This window comes from Aspergillus bombycis, assembly GCF_001792695.1.
Source record: "Aspergillus bombycis strain NRRL26010 chromosome Unknown contig00011, whole genome shotgun sequence".
NCBI classification, from domain to species: domain Eukaryota; kingdom Fungi; phylum Ascomycota; class Eurotiomycetes; order Eurotiales; family Aspergillaceae; genus Aspergillus; species Aspergillus bombycis.
In genome coordinates, this window is record NW_019170013.1 from 81,342 (window position 1) to 98,170 (window position 16,829).

The 16,829-nt window shown below is 49.3% G+C and overlaps 5 protein-coding genes across 5 annotated transcripts; 2 read left to right on the top strand and 3 right to left on the bottom strand.

Moving 5' to 3' along the window:
• Positions 1-1,668: 1,668 nt before the first annotated feature.
• ABOM_002261 (guanine nucleotide exchange factor DCK1) lies at positions 1,669-8,025 on the top strand (the record flags this gene model as incomplete). The annotated part of the gene is made up of 1 exon (XM_022529391.1): positions 1,669-8,025. One exon carries the CDS (start codon positions 1,669-1,671, stop codon positions 8,023-8,025), a length of 6,357 nt encoding a protein of 2,118 aa, XP_022392886.1.
• Positions 8,026-8,880: 855 nt separating this feature from the next.
• On the bottom strand, positions 8,881-9,855 carry ABOM_002262 (metallophosphatase domain-containing protein; the record flags this gene model as incomplete). The annotated part of the gene is made up of 1 exon (XM_022529392.1): positions 8,881-9,855. The coding sequence occupies one exon, from the start codon at positions 9,853-9,855 to the stop codon at positions 8,881-8,883; it is 975 nt and encodes a 324-aa protein (XP_022392889.1).
• A 464-nt stretch (positions 9,856-10,319) lies between these two features.
• Positions 10,320-12,567, bottom strand: ABOM_002263 (40S ribosomal eS8 domain-containing protein; the record flags this gene model as incomplete). The annotated part of the gene is made up of 3 exons (XM_022529393.1): positions 10,320-10,848; positions 10,917-11,009; positions 11,891-12,567. The coding sequence occupies 3 exons, from the start codon at positions 12,565-12,567 to the stop codon at positions 10,320-10,322; spliced, it is 1,299 nt and encodes a 432-aa protein (XP_022392888.1).
• Positions 12,568-13,863: 1,296 nt separating this feature from the next.
• On the bottom strand, positions 13,864-14,322 carry ABOM_002264 (uncharacterized protein; the record flags this gene model as incomplete). The annotated part of the gene is made up of 1 exon (XM_022529394.1): positions 13,864-14,322. The coding sequence occupies one exon, from the start codon at positions 14,320-14,322 to the stop codon at positions 13,864-13,866; it is 459 nt and encodes a 152-aa protein (XP_022392890.1).
• A 1,256-nt stretch (positions 14,323-15,578) lies between these two features.
• Positions 15,579-16,295, top strand: ABOM_002265 (uncharacterized protein; the record flags this gene model as incomplete). Its single annotated transcript, XM_022529395.1, has 1 exon — positions 15,579-16,295. The coding sequence occupies one exon, from the start codon at positions 15,579-15,581 to the stop codon at positions 16,293-16,295; it is 717 nt and encodes a 238-aa protein (XP_022392867.1).
• Positions 16,296-16,829: the final 534 nt, after the last annotated feature.

Genomic DNA, 16,829 nt, shown 5'->3' on the forward strand with positions numbered 1-16,829 from the left:
GAACGTCTTAAACTTTACGGCTCAACTTTATGGAAAGCTTCCTCCATCCCAGGGGCTCCACACCAGGTATTAATCATTCGCAACCTACTTGGTTTCTTCTTTCTTGTTAGTGTTCATCAAAGAAAGGTATCCAATAACGTTATTACATATAGTCTACGTGTATTATTCCAGGTACTCGATGCTACTAATTGCCAGATGTTGTTTTAATTTCAGAGTAAGAATGCCTCGAATGTGCTTCTCAGTTCTTCGGCTAACCTCACCTTTTAGTACCTTTTCTTCGTATTGGAGGTGATATGGACTGGGCTGTTTCTGATTCTTGGACCGACAGGTATGTGTCGACTAGATTTTATTCCATTCAAGCGGAGTGAAGAAAGATGTATGTACATGGTATGGGGTATAGATCGACATCTTTGAGACAGGAGAGATTCACTTGTGGGGTGACTTGCCCCCCCCATATCATACCTCTACCAAAGTTAATATAAATAACACTTCGAATTAAGTCTATAATATTCTTTACTAAGTAAACCTTGGACCCATTTAAGTACAGAAAGAAGAACCTAAAAAGGAACAAGAGGAGACAAAAGAAAATCAGCCTGTCTTCTTAGTACTCCGAAGTGGGCCCTTTTTACTCGACCGCGTCTACTCCGTACTCTCAAACGTTTACCCTACTCCGGAGTAAACCCGATGAGAATGATATGTCGAGATATATATATAAGCCACACTCAATTGAGATTGTATGCTAGCCAGGCAAATCCCTCAACAGAGAAACCCCACCCCCAAGTCACTTCCTCCCATTCATGGAGCATTCAGCTAGGGGGCGAGTCTAGCCTCAGGCACCTTCCACGCACTAACCCTTAAGTTCTCCGCCTCCCGCTCCGCCCTTTACCCTTTCGAGGCCTTTTAGTCTGTGACCGGTCACTTAAAGTAGGCTCTTAGTACGATCGCGACTCCTCCGTCTCGATCATTATTCCCCCAATTCTTTGGGATTACGCTCTCTATATTCATCCCCCAAGTCTCTTGCGATCCACCACGTCATCTTCAAATTTTCTTTTGGGGCCAATTCTTATGGAACATTCTTCTCGTGGTAAGCTCCTTCTATCCCCTCCCCCTTCGTTTGTCTGCTTCTCCACAGTTCCCGCCAAGATGAATACAGATGGTTGGGCTCCACAGTACAAACCATCTGGCATCCACTGCTAGGGGGAAGAAAGAAATTGGGAGAAAAAGCTCAATTAATCGATATTGTCACTTGCGTGACCGTTTTTGTTAACCCCATTGTATTTCGGCACCCCTATGTGGAGTAACATTTTCTCAATTGCATCTAATTTCTTAAACCACCGTGTCGCCTGAGTCTCGAACGCGGTCGTCGCTGGAAATTACAGCTACTAACAGTGTGGATTTGGTGATAGACTTTTAGTGGCCCTCGCCCCCCTTTAAGGATACCAATTCAGTTACTCGATTACTTGTCCGCAATCCGTCCACTTCGAAACTCCCCCATTCCTCTCATTTTCGCAACAATAGGAGAACTGCATGTAGCGTCCCATCCATCCATCGATCAACTGACAATTCCATCCCCCCTCTCGCCCCGCTTCAACGATACCTCCATTCCTCTGACAGCAGTTGTGACGACCGCTGCGGGGTGCGCTCCAAACGGCCGCCTCGATAGCAGACATGCCCTGGCGGCCTCTCTCTCGAATCGCTTTTGCTGTTGCTATATACCCGTTTCAACCCTCGACCCCAGCCGATTTACCTTTGGAGCTTGGCGATGAGCTATACATAATAGAACAAGGGGGTGCCAATGGAGAGTGGTGTCGCGGCTATCTCGTGGCTCCGCCATCATTGTTGGCGGGCTTAACGAGCACAAAAGGACAGACACTCGAAGCAAGGGTCTTCTCCGGCATTTTCCCCCGCAACTGTGTCGAGATTCGCGAGGTCCTCGGCGATGCAGACGGGCAGCGAACTTTGACAAATGGAGATAGGAGGAGTATCGAACCAGGGGACGGCCCGGATGGCGATGTGAGAAATAGTGTAGTCTCTTTGCATGATGACGAGTTTATGACTGGGGAAGTATCAAACGTTGTGATTGCTAAAAAAGGGAAACCCTCTCAAATCTTCATTCACAAGCTAGACGATGATCAACAGAGCCCACGCTCACCATATAGTACTACGTTGAAGTCGCCGTCCCTGCCTCACACTCCTATCACAATGACACCCCGAGACCCGCACGGTCCCAAACCGGCTGCTCCTGTACCTATGCTCAAGATCGGTGACGAGACTCCAACCTCCCTGTCAGAACCTCTAGTGGACGAAATTGCCTCGTGTTTGCGCGAATGGCATTCGACGAACCTCCATCAACTCTTGCTTAACCGGCAATATGACGTTATTGAGGAGATGTCGGCCATTGTTCAAGAGCTGGATCTTGCCAGGAGACAGCTTCTCTACAATGTGCTCACCGCACAGGAGAAGGAAGGGTTGCGACAAGAGGTCGTGTGGAAGCTGGTGCGGGCAAATAAAATGTTAAGCGGAGACGTCATCGTTAGGGATCCTGAACAACGTGGCCGCCTATTGACCGGCGAAGATTCCGCCATCCAATTGACAAAACTTCAGTCTGAGATGAGCATGCTAGAAAGCAGTCCCACAAATCCATCCGACGTTGCAGCGATCCATCACTTACTCTTAGAAGTCAATGCAGTTTCGGGCAACTCCCCTGGTCCTGTGACGCTTGCTGTGAACTTGTGCTCTCAATCGGAGACCGGTGGCCTCAACCCTCTGTCCGAAACATATGTCTTAGACATCCCATCCCCGGAGAAATTTGCAAGCATGGGGCAGAGTAGTAAACTCAAGACGCTTTTCACCGAATTGTGTGCCACAGATATCGGCGATGGATCTGCGAACGGGCCCAAGCTATACTTGGTCGTCGCAGTTCGAGCACCAGAGACTGCCTCGACCAGCGTCCCGTCTCAACCAAGATCTTCAGTTTCTAGAGAGGGATCATCCGCTTCCAGAACATCAACGGGGGCCAATCAACAAGGCAAAAGCGCTTTAAAGACCCGCCGCAGCATGATGTGGACCTCGAAACCACGCGGCATTCCAAGCGCTGAGCAGGGTAAAGAGAATACCAAGGGCTCGCCCGAATCAGCGGAGAGCACGTCCAGCAACAATAAAGAACAAGCTAATAGCCAGCCAACGAAGGAAACCACTCAGGTCCGCACAATAGGCGTGGGTGTTTTAGAGATCTCACAGATAGTTGGCCAAGACAAGGATACTGAACAAGTAATAAACATCTGGTCTTCGTCAGAAGAAAATGAGAATGGGGATGAGCATACGGATGGCTTCGATGAAGTAATTCGCACATTGCTTCCAAGCCCCAACGGGAAGTATGTGAGATCTCCACGGGCCGCTCGGCTTCATCTACACCTATACCCTTTTGTGGGCACTGATTCGGATGCCTTGGTTCGGAAAAATCCCACAATCATGCATAATGTCGTCCAAACTAGGAGAATTGGTTTTTCCCAGGCTCCGACTAAACCTAGATCTGATATCTATGTAACAATATCCCATGCTACGTTTCCTCCTGAGGCCTTGCTTTCGCATCCTCAAGCGGGCCAAGTTCCCGTGCCGACAAATTCAGGGCTCCGCAATCTACAGTTGACCCTTGAGGTACGTGCCTCGTCAGGAGCTCGGATAGAGCGATGTGTTTTCCCCGCGTCCAACAATACGGCGCACACAGCTTGGCGCACCACGATAGCCGCACGAGGTGTCCCTTGGAACCAGACCATTCGCCTCAACATTCCTACGGACCAAATTCCAGGGTCCCATCTGATCATGAGTATCGCCAACGCGCCCGAGTTTCCATTTGCTCTTGCTTGGATGCCGCTATGGGACAGTCACGCTTTCATGCGAGACGGCCCTCATTCTTTATTACTGCATGCCTACGACAAGTTAACCTCCAGTATCGAGAATGGTAAGGGGGTTTATCTGTCGCTCCCCTGGAGCTCGCTGGGCAAGAATGAGTCTGCCAAGGACGAGGCTATCACCGGGCCGTTGGCTACGTTACGCTTGGAGACCAGCCTCTGTAGCACGGAGTACTCCCAAGACCAGGTGATACTAAGCCTACTGAACTGGCGTGACCGTCCAGTAGATGAAGTCTTGGATACGCTGAAGAGGGTCCTTTTCGTCCCAGAAATTGAGATTGTCAAGCAGCTTAGCAGTGTCTTCGACGCTCTCTTTGGAATCCTGGTAGAGAACGCTGGAAATGAGGAATATGAGGACTTGATATTCAAGAACCTGGTCACGGTTCTCGGGATCGTTCATGACCGACGATTCAACCTTGGCCCATTGGTCGACCATTACGCTGAGAACCAATTCAACTTCCCGTTTGCCACTCCATGCGTCATTCGAAGTTATCAACGTCTCTTGCAGGGTGGCTCCGATGGCCAGCAGTCCCGTAACCTTCGTGCCACTTTTAAAGTGGGACGGCACGTCCTTAAATTCATTATCAATGCTAGGCAACAGCAGAAAGTGAAGGAGGAGGGCATCGGGATCACCCGAGTTCAATCGACTTTCAACCGGGACCTGCATATGATATTCAAGTCTCTTGAGGCTCTCATGAAGAATCCTTCTCCTGCCATGGTTGGAAGCAAGACACTTGTTGTCCAGCATTTTCATACATGGCTGCCGGAGCTAACAAAAGTGCTCCCCAAGGACGAAGTAATCATGATAGCTCTCAGCTTTATGGATTCGTGCAAAGATGTTAAGGGTATGCTAATCCTTTATAAGCTAGTGCTGATACAGCATTATACACGTCTCGAGATATTCAGTACTGGGCCGGAGAGGAAAAGTTTGGTCTCCAGCTGTATAGGATGGCTGGCACCATACTGGGGGGCAATCGGACCTGTCTCTGATTTGTACCGTGATCAAGTTCGGTTGAACTGTGCAATAGTCGCAGAGCTCGCGAAGGAGCCAGACCCATACGTGTACGACTTCATGCCCAAAATAGTCTCTTCATATTACACCATTATACCCGACGGTGTGGAAGATACCAGTTATCTCTCTCTGCTCTTCAGCAAATCCTTCCCGTTCCAGGTGAAATCGTCCAAGCAAACGCAAAAGTTTGACGAAGCTTTGGTGGAGCTGTCCGCAATCATGGCTGCCACCGCAGCAATACCTAACCCTAAACGACCTCGGTTGAAGGGTTTGGAGCTTGCTTCTTTTCTCTCCCAGGCTTTTGAGGTCCATACTTCCATCTTGAATTGCGAGGCGTACCCTGAGAGCTGGCTCAGTGTTCATGTATACAACCACCGGGCGACCGTGAAGAGCCTTGAGTATCTCTCTTCGCTTTTGATCGCCAAATTCCTACCGACACCAGAAGATGCAGAGAGGTTTGATACACGACTATGGGAAAACTTTTTTATGACTCTACTAAAGGTCGTGTCGAGCGACGTCCTAGCTCTCGAGACCTTCCCAGAGCAGAAACGGCGTGCTATCTGGAAGATCGCTGGCGATGTCCGTGAGCAAGGCGCCGAATTGTTGCATTCCAGTTGGGAAGCCATAGGCTGGGATACCACAGACGAAGAGAGGGAGCAGTATGGCCTGAAAAAGCTTGGAGGATATCAGGTTCAGTATGTCCCTGGTCTCGTGGCCCCTATCATCGAATTATGCCTCAGTGTCCACGAAGGTTTGCGACATGTGGCGGTCGAGATTTTGCGGACAATGATTCTCAGTGAATGGAGCCTTAACCAGGACCTGTCGATCATTGAAACGGAGATCATTTCTAGCCTGGATAATCTCTTCAAAACGAAGAATATGAACGAAGGCGTTGTCCAAAAGCTCTTCATTGCTGAGTTGACTGAGCATTTCGAGAGCTGTTCTTCGTTCGACGAGACCCTCTCAAATGCGGTCAAAGCGCTTATCGCAACTGTGGATGAGCTTCTTGATCTATTTGTGGCCTCGCAAAATGGATCTATGGCTGAAAGTTTGCATTCCCTCAGGCTGATGGAGTACATGAAAGACATGGGCCGCGAAGATATCTTCATTCGTTATGTTCATGAGTTGGCTCAGCTTCAAGCCGCAGCCGGAAATTTCACTGAAGCTGGCCTTGCACTCCAATTCCATGCCGATCTCTATGAGTGGGACCCGCGGCGGTCCCTTCCTGAGCTTCTCAACCCTCCTTTCCCAGAACAGACATCGTTTGAGAGGAAAGAGTCCTTGTACTTCTCAATCATTCAATTCTTTGAAGATGCTAAATCTTGGGCACATGCGCTCGTATGCTACAAAGAGCTAGCTCAACAATATGAAGATACCATTATGGACTTCGCCAAGCTCTCACGGGCACAAAGCTCGATGGCTAAGATATACGAGATCATCGCAAAAGAGGAGAAACAATTCCCGCGCTACTTCCGTGTGCTGTACAAGGGGCTCGGGTTCCCAGCAACTCTACGGGATAAAGAATTCATCTTTGAATGTTCTCCAACCGATCGTATGGCCTCCTTCGTTGATCGTATGCAGAGGGAACATCCAGCTGCGCAGATTGTATCGCCGGGAGAGGTTCATGATTATGAGGGCCAATTCTTACATATCAGCCCGGTAACTGTTCACCGCGATATGACACATCCGGTCTATCAACGATCTAAAGTCCCCTCATCTGTAAGGGATCACCTCTTGATTTCCGAGCCTTGCCGCTTCAGTTCGACAATAAAACGACATATTCGTAGTGCGGATGTCCAGGAGCAATGGGTGGAGAAGGCAGTCTACACCACTGCAGAGCCATTCCCAAATATCCTTCGGAGAAGTGAAGTGGTTTCAGTTGAAGAGCTAGCCCTTACCCCCATGCAAACCGCCTTTGAACGAACTTGGCGCAAGACTCAAGAACTGACATTACTGCAAAGGCGCGCCGCATCTGGTGAGGACATGAGCTTGTCGAACTTAACAGAGGCGCTAGAGCAGTTATTGGATCTCAGCTCGTCGTCCGCCGGCTGCGTAGCCCTCTATCGACAGTTCTTGTCGCATCCGCAAGGCGATGTTGAGCATGAAGATACGCCAACGCCAGTTGATCCTCTGAACCAGGCTCTAGCCGTCGCACTGATTGATCACGCCTTGGCAATCAAACAAGCCCTGGCTCTCTTCTATCGTCCAGCGCATCAAGCCACGCAGGCTGAATTGATGCGCCGCTTCGAAGAGGCGTTTGCCCCGGAACTTGCTTCTCTTAGTCCTGTCGTACAAGAGACACCCCATTCAGCACCGCGTCAGTCCCCTCGCTCTTTACAAGATCGTAAACAGCCGGCCAACACTCCGGAGCAGGAACTGATCCGTTCTTCGCGGCAAAGCCACACTCGCAAACATTCCCAGAGGCCGTCAGTCATCAGTATCATGAACCCCTTCAAACGTGTAAATCACGCGGCAGGCGGCGGCTTGGCGACCAATGGCAATGGAGAAACCAAGCCGCAACTGGATGAAAAGGATAATGGTCCAGTTGACAACAGCCGCGTCGAGGATACGGACCGTGAGGATGCAGCAACAATAAACAGCCGGACGACTAGTCAATCACGGGATACTCAGAGTAGGCGCAGAAGCTTCTTTGGAGAGAAGTTGCACAAGCATACTTCGTCGCTGTCAATCACGAAACCCTTTTCTGAAGATACCCAAGCGCAGATAAGTCAACTTTCAAGAAGTGCTTCCCAAGATGCAGGCGCGAAACCAGAGAAGTTACAGGAGACCCTTGGTCGGACAAGTTCACAACACAAAGGGGCCTCTGGGAGCGATCGACCGACAGCCATCAGCCCCAGATCTGGATGGTCCACGATTCCTTCTATTAGTGACTATCCTCGCCCAGTGACACAGAGCAGTAGGACCTCAATGAGAAGCCCTGATCTGGGTAGCCCGAAAATTCCTCAGCAAACCCACTTTCATACCGGTGGTGTTCGAGACTCTGTTATGAAAAGATTCAGCCTGCTTAAGGGTGTTGGGCGAAAGGGTAGTCGCCTCGATTTTAGATCTGATACACATGGCATGGCAGTCCGCGAAGAGTAGGATCGCTAATTTCCGCATCTTTTTTTCTTTTCCCTTTCTTCCCGCTTTTATTCTTTTAATGTCTGGACATTAATGCTCATTGCTCATCTCTTTCTTGTTCCTGCTGTTGATTAAAGCATTTTGTCTTTGCACCGCAGCGTACCTGTTCTTTGCTATACCTCCTTCAAGATTTTCGCCTTTATCATACTTTCTATTTTCTTTTCCTCTTTTCCTCTCTCGAGTCCTGCAGATGCCACGTGTTGGTGACGGTGCCGGCGACTTCTTTGATTTCTTCTCTCATCTGCATTTTTGACCATTTTTACCCTTCTTTTCTTTTCTCTTCTTCATTTCTCACATTCAGGACATGATACATAAGACATTCCTCCTAGATACCTATCCCTACTCTCATCTCCCTTTTTGTCTGTTGCTGATCGCGACGTCTCTTTTGTTTGTTCAGATAATCTTGGGCCACTTTGTAAATTTCACTACTACCTTTCATACGGTCACTCCCTTTTCCAACCATCTCTTCTACCCCTTGTTATGTGTGGACCCCTTTATACCCGTAGGTGCAGGATGGCTGGACGTCCCGGGAGTTGGATATTTATAGAAAAAGATTGATCCATGGGAATTATATATAATCAAAAACACGCCAGTTAGGTCAAGCATCTCAACTCACCTACAAAGCTCTGTAACGATACCATGTTATTGCAGTAGTCGGAATACAATTGGAATTCAGTCTTGATCCGCGGCCAGTTGAATTCACTTTTCCAAAGGTGCAAAACAAGGATACTATGTACGCCAAAGGGGACTCATCTATATATGCAGTTTCAAACAACCACCCAACGTTCACGATGATAACATGCAATCCCTTAATGACTACTTCGAAGGAAGCTCCAGATCCACCAGCCACGGTGCGTTCACAGCCTGGTACTGAACCGTCACCACGCTCGCATTGACGAACAGCGTCTCGTCACCCACCCTCAGCGGACTCTTCGAATCCCCACTGACATCCGTATACGCACACCGATCCTCAAGCGTCGTCTCCTTATCACACTGAATCATCGACTGATTCCGCGTGCTCCACTCCAGCCGCGTCGCCCCATATGCTTCATGTATATGCCCAAAAACATGCAACCGAGGCTTCGCCCTCTCCACAGCGCGAAACAGATGCTCACAGCCCACACTCGCATGCGACCCCACCACCTTATCCAAGATGCCATACGGCGGCCCATGCGTCAACATGATATCCACCCCATGATCCGGCACCGGATTCGGCGGCACAAACACGCCCTCCGACGTCGACCGCGGGCCATTAAACCGGTCCGTATCGCGATCATACGCAAACGCCCACTGACAGAACTCCGGCGTATACGGCGACGCATAAACTGTGAACCGCGCCCCATTGCCCAACGTAAACGTCTGCACACCTTCTTCCATATACCTGATCCCGGCGTTCATGGCCTCCTCGCTCGTCCAGAGCGCCTTGATCGCCCGGACAGACTCCACCCGCCCTTCTTCCCCTACGTTCTCCTTCCCCGCCGTCGCCGACGCTGCCGTGTGGTCGGTCCTGTACCGGTGGCGGTAGTGCCCGATCCGCATGTAGTATTCTTCGTCTAGTGTGATGTCGTGGTTCCCGGCTACGACTAGCTTCAGCTCCGCCGGCGCCGCCTTCAGCATGGCTAGGATCACTTCGTGTTCGGCTTTTAGCCCTACTTTGGTTATGTCGCCGGCGTGTAGGAGGACGTCGGAGCTGGGCAGGGGATGTCGGTAGGGGTTTGTGGTGTTTGGGGCTGGGTTGGGGGTTAGAGTGTGGGTGTCGGAGATTACACAGATGCGGGTTTTGATGGTCATTTTGTTTGCTTTTTCTTGGGGGGGGTTGTAGATTGTGTGTTTTGGTTGGAGAATGGGAGGAAAGTAGTGTAGGTAGTTGTGTTGTGCTGTGTTAGGGTAGAGTGGGCGTTGTGATGGTGATGGTGATGGATGTTTATAATGTCAAAGATGTTTAAATGGGGGAGGGGCCGACATGGCGTCATAGACAACGGACTGGAAATTGGCAAGACCTGAGAGGGGAAAGGGTGACAAGAATTTTACGGTATCGAGTGTGGGGAAAAGTTTTTTCTTAAAAAAAAAAAAAACTTTGGAAGAAAAAAGGAAAAATTATTCAAATTCGACAGAACATAACGAGGATCATTCCATTGCTGACAGCTCAGAGCTCTACACACAATGCACCCGTAGTGCCCCAGAGATCATAAATGTATTCTGGAAAAAATTGCTGAAACTCCGATACCACCCTTTTACAACACGATTTTCCCTTTTTACTTCCTGATAGCCTTCTGGTAGAAAGCAAGCTCATCACCCTCCAGGATGTAACCGTCAACACGACCGCTCTGGCCAGGGCGGGAAGCAATGACGGCGTAGAGACGACCGGCCTCGAACTGTCTCTCGATGGCAGACTCGACCTTGCCGTTCTCGGCGAAGCGCTCAGCCTGCTTCTTCACAACGCTGTTGCTCTTCTTCTCCTCGGTGGTCTCGGTCTTCTGCTGGCGTCTACGGCCGAGGGGCTGGCCGTAGTGGGCCTCGTACCATTGACGGAAAGGAGCAGCATCAATCTGGACGACGGCCGACTTGGTCAGGGTGTTGGTACGGACCAGCTCGTTGTTGGAAGGGTGGTAGGCGACAACGATGACACGGGTCTTGCGGGAGATACCCTCGGAACCCCAGGAGAAGTTACCGGAGTCGAGACGGAGGGCACGGAACTTGCGGTTACCACCACGGGTGCGGACCAGGTGGATTCTCTTGGAACCGATACGGGTGTTGGAGGGCTGGCGACCCTTCTCGAACGCCCTGTTGGAAATGTGTAAGAATATGGGTCTCTTATCTCTGGATTCCACTGAGCTCAAGTTCATTCATACCTCTTCTTGCGGTAGGTGGCCCTCTTCGCACCGGTAGCCGAGCGCTTGTGGCGGGAGTCGCGAGAAATACCCATGTTTGCTGTTTCGAGGGGACTGTGGACAACGACAGAGAGACTATTAGCTATCAAGAACCCGTAGACGCAGTGATTCCGTTTGTCTTGGTTTCCTCTTCAAGTTTCCCGTTGGAGCGTGAGATAGCGAGCGGTCACAAGTCGAATGCACTGGTAGCGGTCGCAAAGCCCAAGCAGATAGTTTATATATATCGGAGACAAGACGATATATGAAAATTTTTCTTCCGTTTTTTCTTCTTCGTCGTTGATATTCCCCTTCGGCTTCTCCGTTCTCTCCTTTGATTATGTCCCTTAAACTAATCCGATCGACTTCAATCGCTAAGCGGCACACGGCACGATAACCAACGCTCGACACTCGATGCAACGGTGAAACCAAAAAGAGGAGATCGAAAACACTTGGAATGACGATAGTAAACTCACCTCTAATCCTGCAGCCCTTCACCAGGAACGCAGCGGGCAAGGGTCGTTGGGTGGTCGTGGAGTTGAGTGCTGTCGTCGGACTATCGTGAATTTCGCACTGTGCCTTCGCTTGAGAAGTTGCCCTAGTCCAAAGTGCGCGCTAGTCCTAACATGGCATAGCACCCACCCCGTGACCTTTCGGCTAGACCGCTTTTGAACAATCTTATTTTCCCTTTCTATAGAATTCCCTTTGAAATTGTTCAAATGGTTTGAAGATCATGAACTAGTCTACTCTGGTGAATGTCTTATAATAATGTAATAAATCAGCATCTGTGCTTTTGACACTGTCTGAAAAAACAGTCTGTACACATACATTCATCTGTTATTTCCCGCCATAAACCCTTTATCCACAACAGGAAAAACAAAAAAAAAAAGAGCCAGCAAAGACTGTTAGGCTCTCTCCCCTATGTGGACCATTTTGCCACATGTAGTGCATCTGCTTACTACTTGCGATGCTCCCTCTTCACTTGCTCTTCCTTCACCATCCGATCAAATCTCCGGAATGCAAATACCCCCTCAATCATAATGGTTGCTACCCACGCAAACCATACACCAGACAAGAATGGCACCCCGTGAGGTTTCAAGCGCTTCACGGCAAGAAGAACCACCTCAATAACATGAATCCCCAGCAGAAGCGTGCCTGGAATGGGCTGGACGGTGTGGCAAAACTGAGTGAATGCTGGGAATCTGTCAAGGCCAGCCGTCTCGTAGAGCAATGACCCAGGCAAGAAATTGCTGCCTCGAGAAAACACAACTAACGTAGCTACGACCACGGCAAAGTTTATGGCCTCCCAGCCTCGGGGTGCTCTATACTCTTTGATGATGATATCTGAAAGCCCCAGCCGTTCAAGACACTCCTTGTGCATTGCCACCACGCGCTGTCGAGTATCGGAAAATGTTTTCATGGGTGGATCTAGGGGCACGCTGTAGCGGGTGCCCTTGGCGCTGATGAGCAGATCAGACAGAGTGATGTCTTCCAATCGTGCGGCTTTGGCGTCTCCATCGGCAACATTGCAATGGACACGGAGGTACATCGCCAGCGATTTCTGGTGGTCCGCGTTCATGTGGTTGATAATGAAGTGTTTGCTAGACGCAGATTTGTCGACGTTGGATGCGGCCATTGTTGCTGCTGCGTGGATCTTTCAATTGAACTCAGGTGTTTTTCAGACCTTGAGACAGTCTGAATGGAGGTTAGAATGTATGTACCTTCAGTTCATCAGGTACTCCGCTTCAGGAGTTAAGTACTTGACTGCGTTTGGTAATGCCAAGCTTCTACCTCGGCTTCTGTGAAGAGACTACCGTTCGGATGATTGCGATGCTCATGTGCTTCCCCTTCTCAGTAGTCTACTTACTTTTAAGCTTCAGGGTAGATACGCTCGATTCCAGGCACTTGAGGTATTTTAGGTATGCAATGCGATTGATCTGCTACTAGTATATAGACGGTATGTGCACGTGATGTCCATTCGCCCGTTTAGGAATCGCCCTGCCATCATGTCCCCCCTTCCAGAGTAGAACGTGAATCCTCCATCAACCTTTATACTATATATATATATCTCTCTCTCTCTCTATCACATACCTCCGTGGTGACCTGTTGGTTAAACTATGTGGTTGTCCAGAGCTTCGGGACTTTATACATCAGAAGCAATTCTACAATTAGTTGTCAAACTGCCGAGTGATAAGCCATTCCCCAAGGCTTATATATACTTTTTGAGACATTTCGGGTATACAATCTAGCAATCATCCGGGCTCATTTGCCTGCACACAGTGAACCTGAAAAGAAGCATTGCGACATCGTGCAGAAGGGCCTAACTCCCTTCTATATCACGCCTAAACCGGCTATACGAACTCCACCAGAGCTTACGTGACTTATCGAGTCTTGTTAGGATCTATCATGGGTCAATTAGGCCGCTTCAAGTTTAGATAGTGTTGTTGATCTCTAAACTATTCGCTATATTCTGCACGCTTGAATCGCAATGAAAATAACTAACCTCAGGAATCAAGTATGTATGTCTGAAAGATAAGGGAGACATCAACACGACCAGAAGCCAACGTTTTCAATCCGGAACACGAAGAACAATATGAGACACATGCAATCAATCATACCAACAGGTGGAGTATAGTAGTTATGCGCCAAAACAGAAAACGAAAAAACATTACCTGAGCGCAGGACTCTATTGAACAAACAGGAAACATGCGGAACAGGTTGCTGTTTCCCTGGAACATTATCATAAACTTCATGCCAGACATGTTCATCGATCCGAGGGACGAGGCGGTCAGGAGCTAATATAACAGGCGAAATTAACATTTTCCCCAATCATGCACTGCGATTGATAGGTTAGGTCCTATTCTATGTTGAGTCGGGTGAAATTGACCGATGGTGCTCGGGTCGTTTCTGAGAATCAAACGAAAGGAAATACTTACAGCAACGACAGTGTCAAGTCTCCGTGAATGTGGGCTTTGAGTTCTACCTCGATGTCGAGGTTTAGCTCTAGTTTCAGTTTGAGGCCTTCCTGCTCGTCATCGTTCTTCCCTTGTCCTGGAGCGTCCGTCATGGCTCCATTTGTGATTGTGCCCTGTGTTAAGGACTGGGTGCCGCGCTTATATGGCTGCATTGCATTGCCCTGATCCGCATCGTCATAGTCATCGTCATCGTATTCGTCGGAAAGATAGTCACTTTCGTCGTCATACTCGTCGTTTTGACGCTTGCGTTGCTGTTGTTGGCGTCGTCGAGCTTGCTGTTGGTTCGGACGCTGGGGTTTCTGATCCTGCTCGTCTTCGGACAATGCATAGTCATCTGTATCGTAATCGCCATCCGAGTACTCGTCCGGTTGAATGGCAGGTTGTTGTTCTTCTTTCTTCTTCTCTGCAGTGGCCATGTTGAGAGGTATCAATGAGGATTCAGGAGAGGATCGAATTACAGGCAAGGAGAAGGATGCGATAACCGGCGATGCGCTTGAATCACAACACTGGGTCAAAATGAGAAGTAAAGACTATAATCGGAAATACTATCGGAAACTAAATACGTCTAGAAGTGTAGGGGCGGGAACTGTTGAGCAACAGAGGAACTTGGGAGGATATTTGCTAGTGCGGATGGCCGATGAAGGTCGGTCTTCTGTACGACGGGGCCAGCGAACAACAGCCACCTACGAATTTCCCCTTGCCATGAGCATGACGTTGCCCGTGTATCTCTAACTGCAAGATGACCGCTAGTGCAGCTAATCAGCGTGGCGCTACTCTTGTTGTGTCTGAGTCCTGGAGGGTCAGACGGACGGGAGAAACTCTGGGGACGATAACGTAGCCCATGGAGGGTGATTGACAGCAATATGTCGTCGAGAGGCGGGTCCCCCCTGTCGCCGTTCCAAGGATATGCTGTTCCATAATTATCGCAGCCACCGACGGAAATCCCAGTGACATTGATGATTCCACCGGCTTTTGTTCGGGTGCGAACCGCGGATCAACGCTGTTTTCTTACTTTCCCACGCGAACAGAAACCGAGGGAACCAGGGAATCAAAATCACCAACGGCAACGCATCTCCGTCTTTCTTTGACGGTATGGTCTATCACGATCGGAACGTCAAATGTCGCTTCTGGCCCACCATTATGTCGTTAGATTGTATGACGATCTGACGTGCGTGGCGTCATCCCCCCAGTTAGTGGTCAAGACTCAAGGTGGACCAGCAAATATGGAGACACGCGGTAATTCTCCGGCCTCGTGTCATTGGTCTATCTAGCAACACATCTGCCGCTAAAGAGATTAAACACCACTGCGATTGCCGGCGATCGTTTACCATAGCCCACCTTCCAAGGTTAAAGCAAAAAAGACTGAGACGCCCTTGTGTGAGTCGACGTCATTCTGAACGGGCTTCATTATTCAACGCTTCAATCATGTCTGGTTCCCACCCTCCTCCCTCTTGTCGCACTGATGACGCCGTTGATCTTCGCTTCGGCCCTTGGTCCAATCCAATCGATCAGAGATGGTCATAGCTGACGTCGACTGTGGGCGGCCGGTTGCCAACCATGCAGGACGCTCGCACCATATAAATGATATTGGACGATGTGACCATGCTTAAACACTATATCACGAGCACTAGACTGCTGGCACAGAATATAATCCCTCGCCTTCCTTCTCAACATGTCAGACAAAGAGGATAACAACCCTCAAACCCCTCAGCAAGAGAACAATAACCCCCAGGAAGAGAATAACAACCCGGGGTCCCCTCAACCCAAGGAGGAGCAGGACGTTGAACCCAAGCAAGAGTCTCACTCTGACACTGAGTCTAAACAAGACCCCCAGCCTGACCCTAAGCCACAAGAAGAAAAATCCCAACCCGACGCTGAACCCAAGCAAGAGCCTCAGTCGGAAGCCGAGCCCGAACCTCAACTCCAGCCTCAGAAAGAAGAACCTCAGCGGCGTCCAAGGAGACCCCGCCCACAGAAGTACCAACAGGACTCGGACACAGAAAATATCGACCGCGGCGGCATGGACAACACCGCTGTGGAGAAGCCCCGTCGTCAGCGCCGATCACGTCGCCAGCAACAAGACGGCGGCCCCCTCGGCGGCCTCGGTGGTGTAGACCAGGCTGGTGACCTCGTACAAAACACGGCCGGTAATGCCGTCAATGGCGTGACCAACACCGCCGGCAAAGCCGTGGGAGGCATCTTAGGCGGCAACAAAGGGGAAGGACAGGACGATAGCGGCGGCAAGGACGAGCAGCTGCGGTTGCGGCTGGACCTGAACCTGGATATTGAAGTGCAACTCAAGGCTAAGATCCACGGTGATCTAACACTCGGCTTACTGTCAGTTCAACTCTCCCCCCTCTTACCATCTCGTCTAAAAATATCAAGCTAACTATACATAACAGCAACTAAAAACGAATATGAATGCGTCTAATAGAAAAAGCATTTATCCCACGTTGTCAGCTCTCAGATGAAATTTTTCGATACCATGTTACTGTTCCGTTTTCCCTCGGTCTACGTACTATGTTGCCTCTTCCTGGTCGATAATCGCAGATTAGATGGTCCTTTCTCCTTTCCTTTTGTCCCCCTTCGGCTATATACTTATTAGCGTTGGTTATATGATGGCATGAGCAACTTTCTCCTTTTCTTCCGTCAGTGTGATGCATGTATATTAATTCCAGGCTTGACTATGATCATAATTTAATCGTTGAGTGCATGGAAGGGATTATTAATGAATGGCAATTAGTTATATCTCCTTGAATCTCATCAGATAAAAGAAAGAGAAAGAAGCCGGAAGACGAAGAATGTAAAACAAAACGAGTTATAAACGTTGATTCAGTATATGTAAATATCGAGACAAGTATATGTTTGAAATAAGTATACCCTTTCTACCGTTCTATTTGTACTCCATCTACCACCTTGTGAA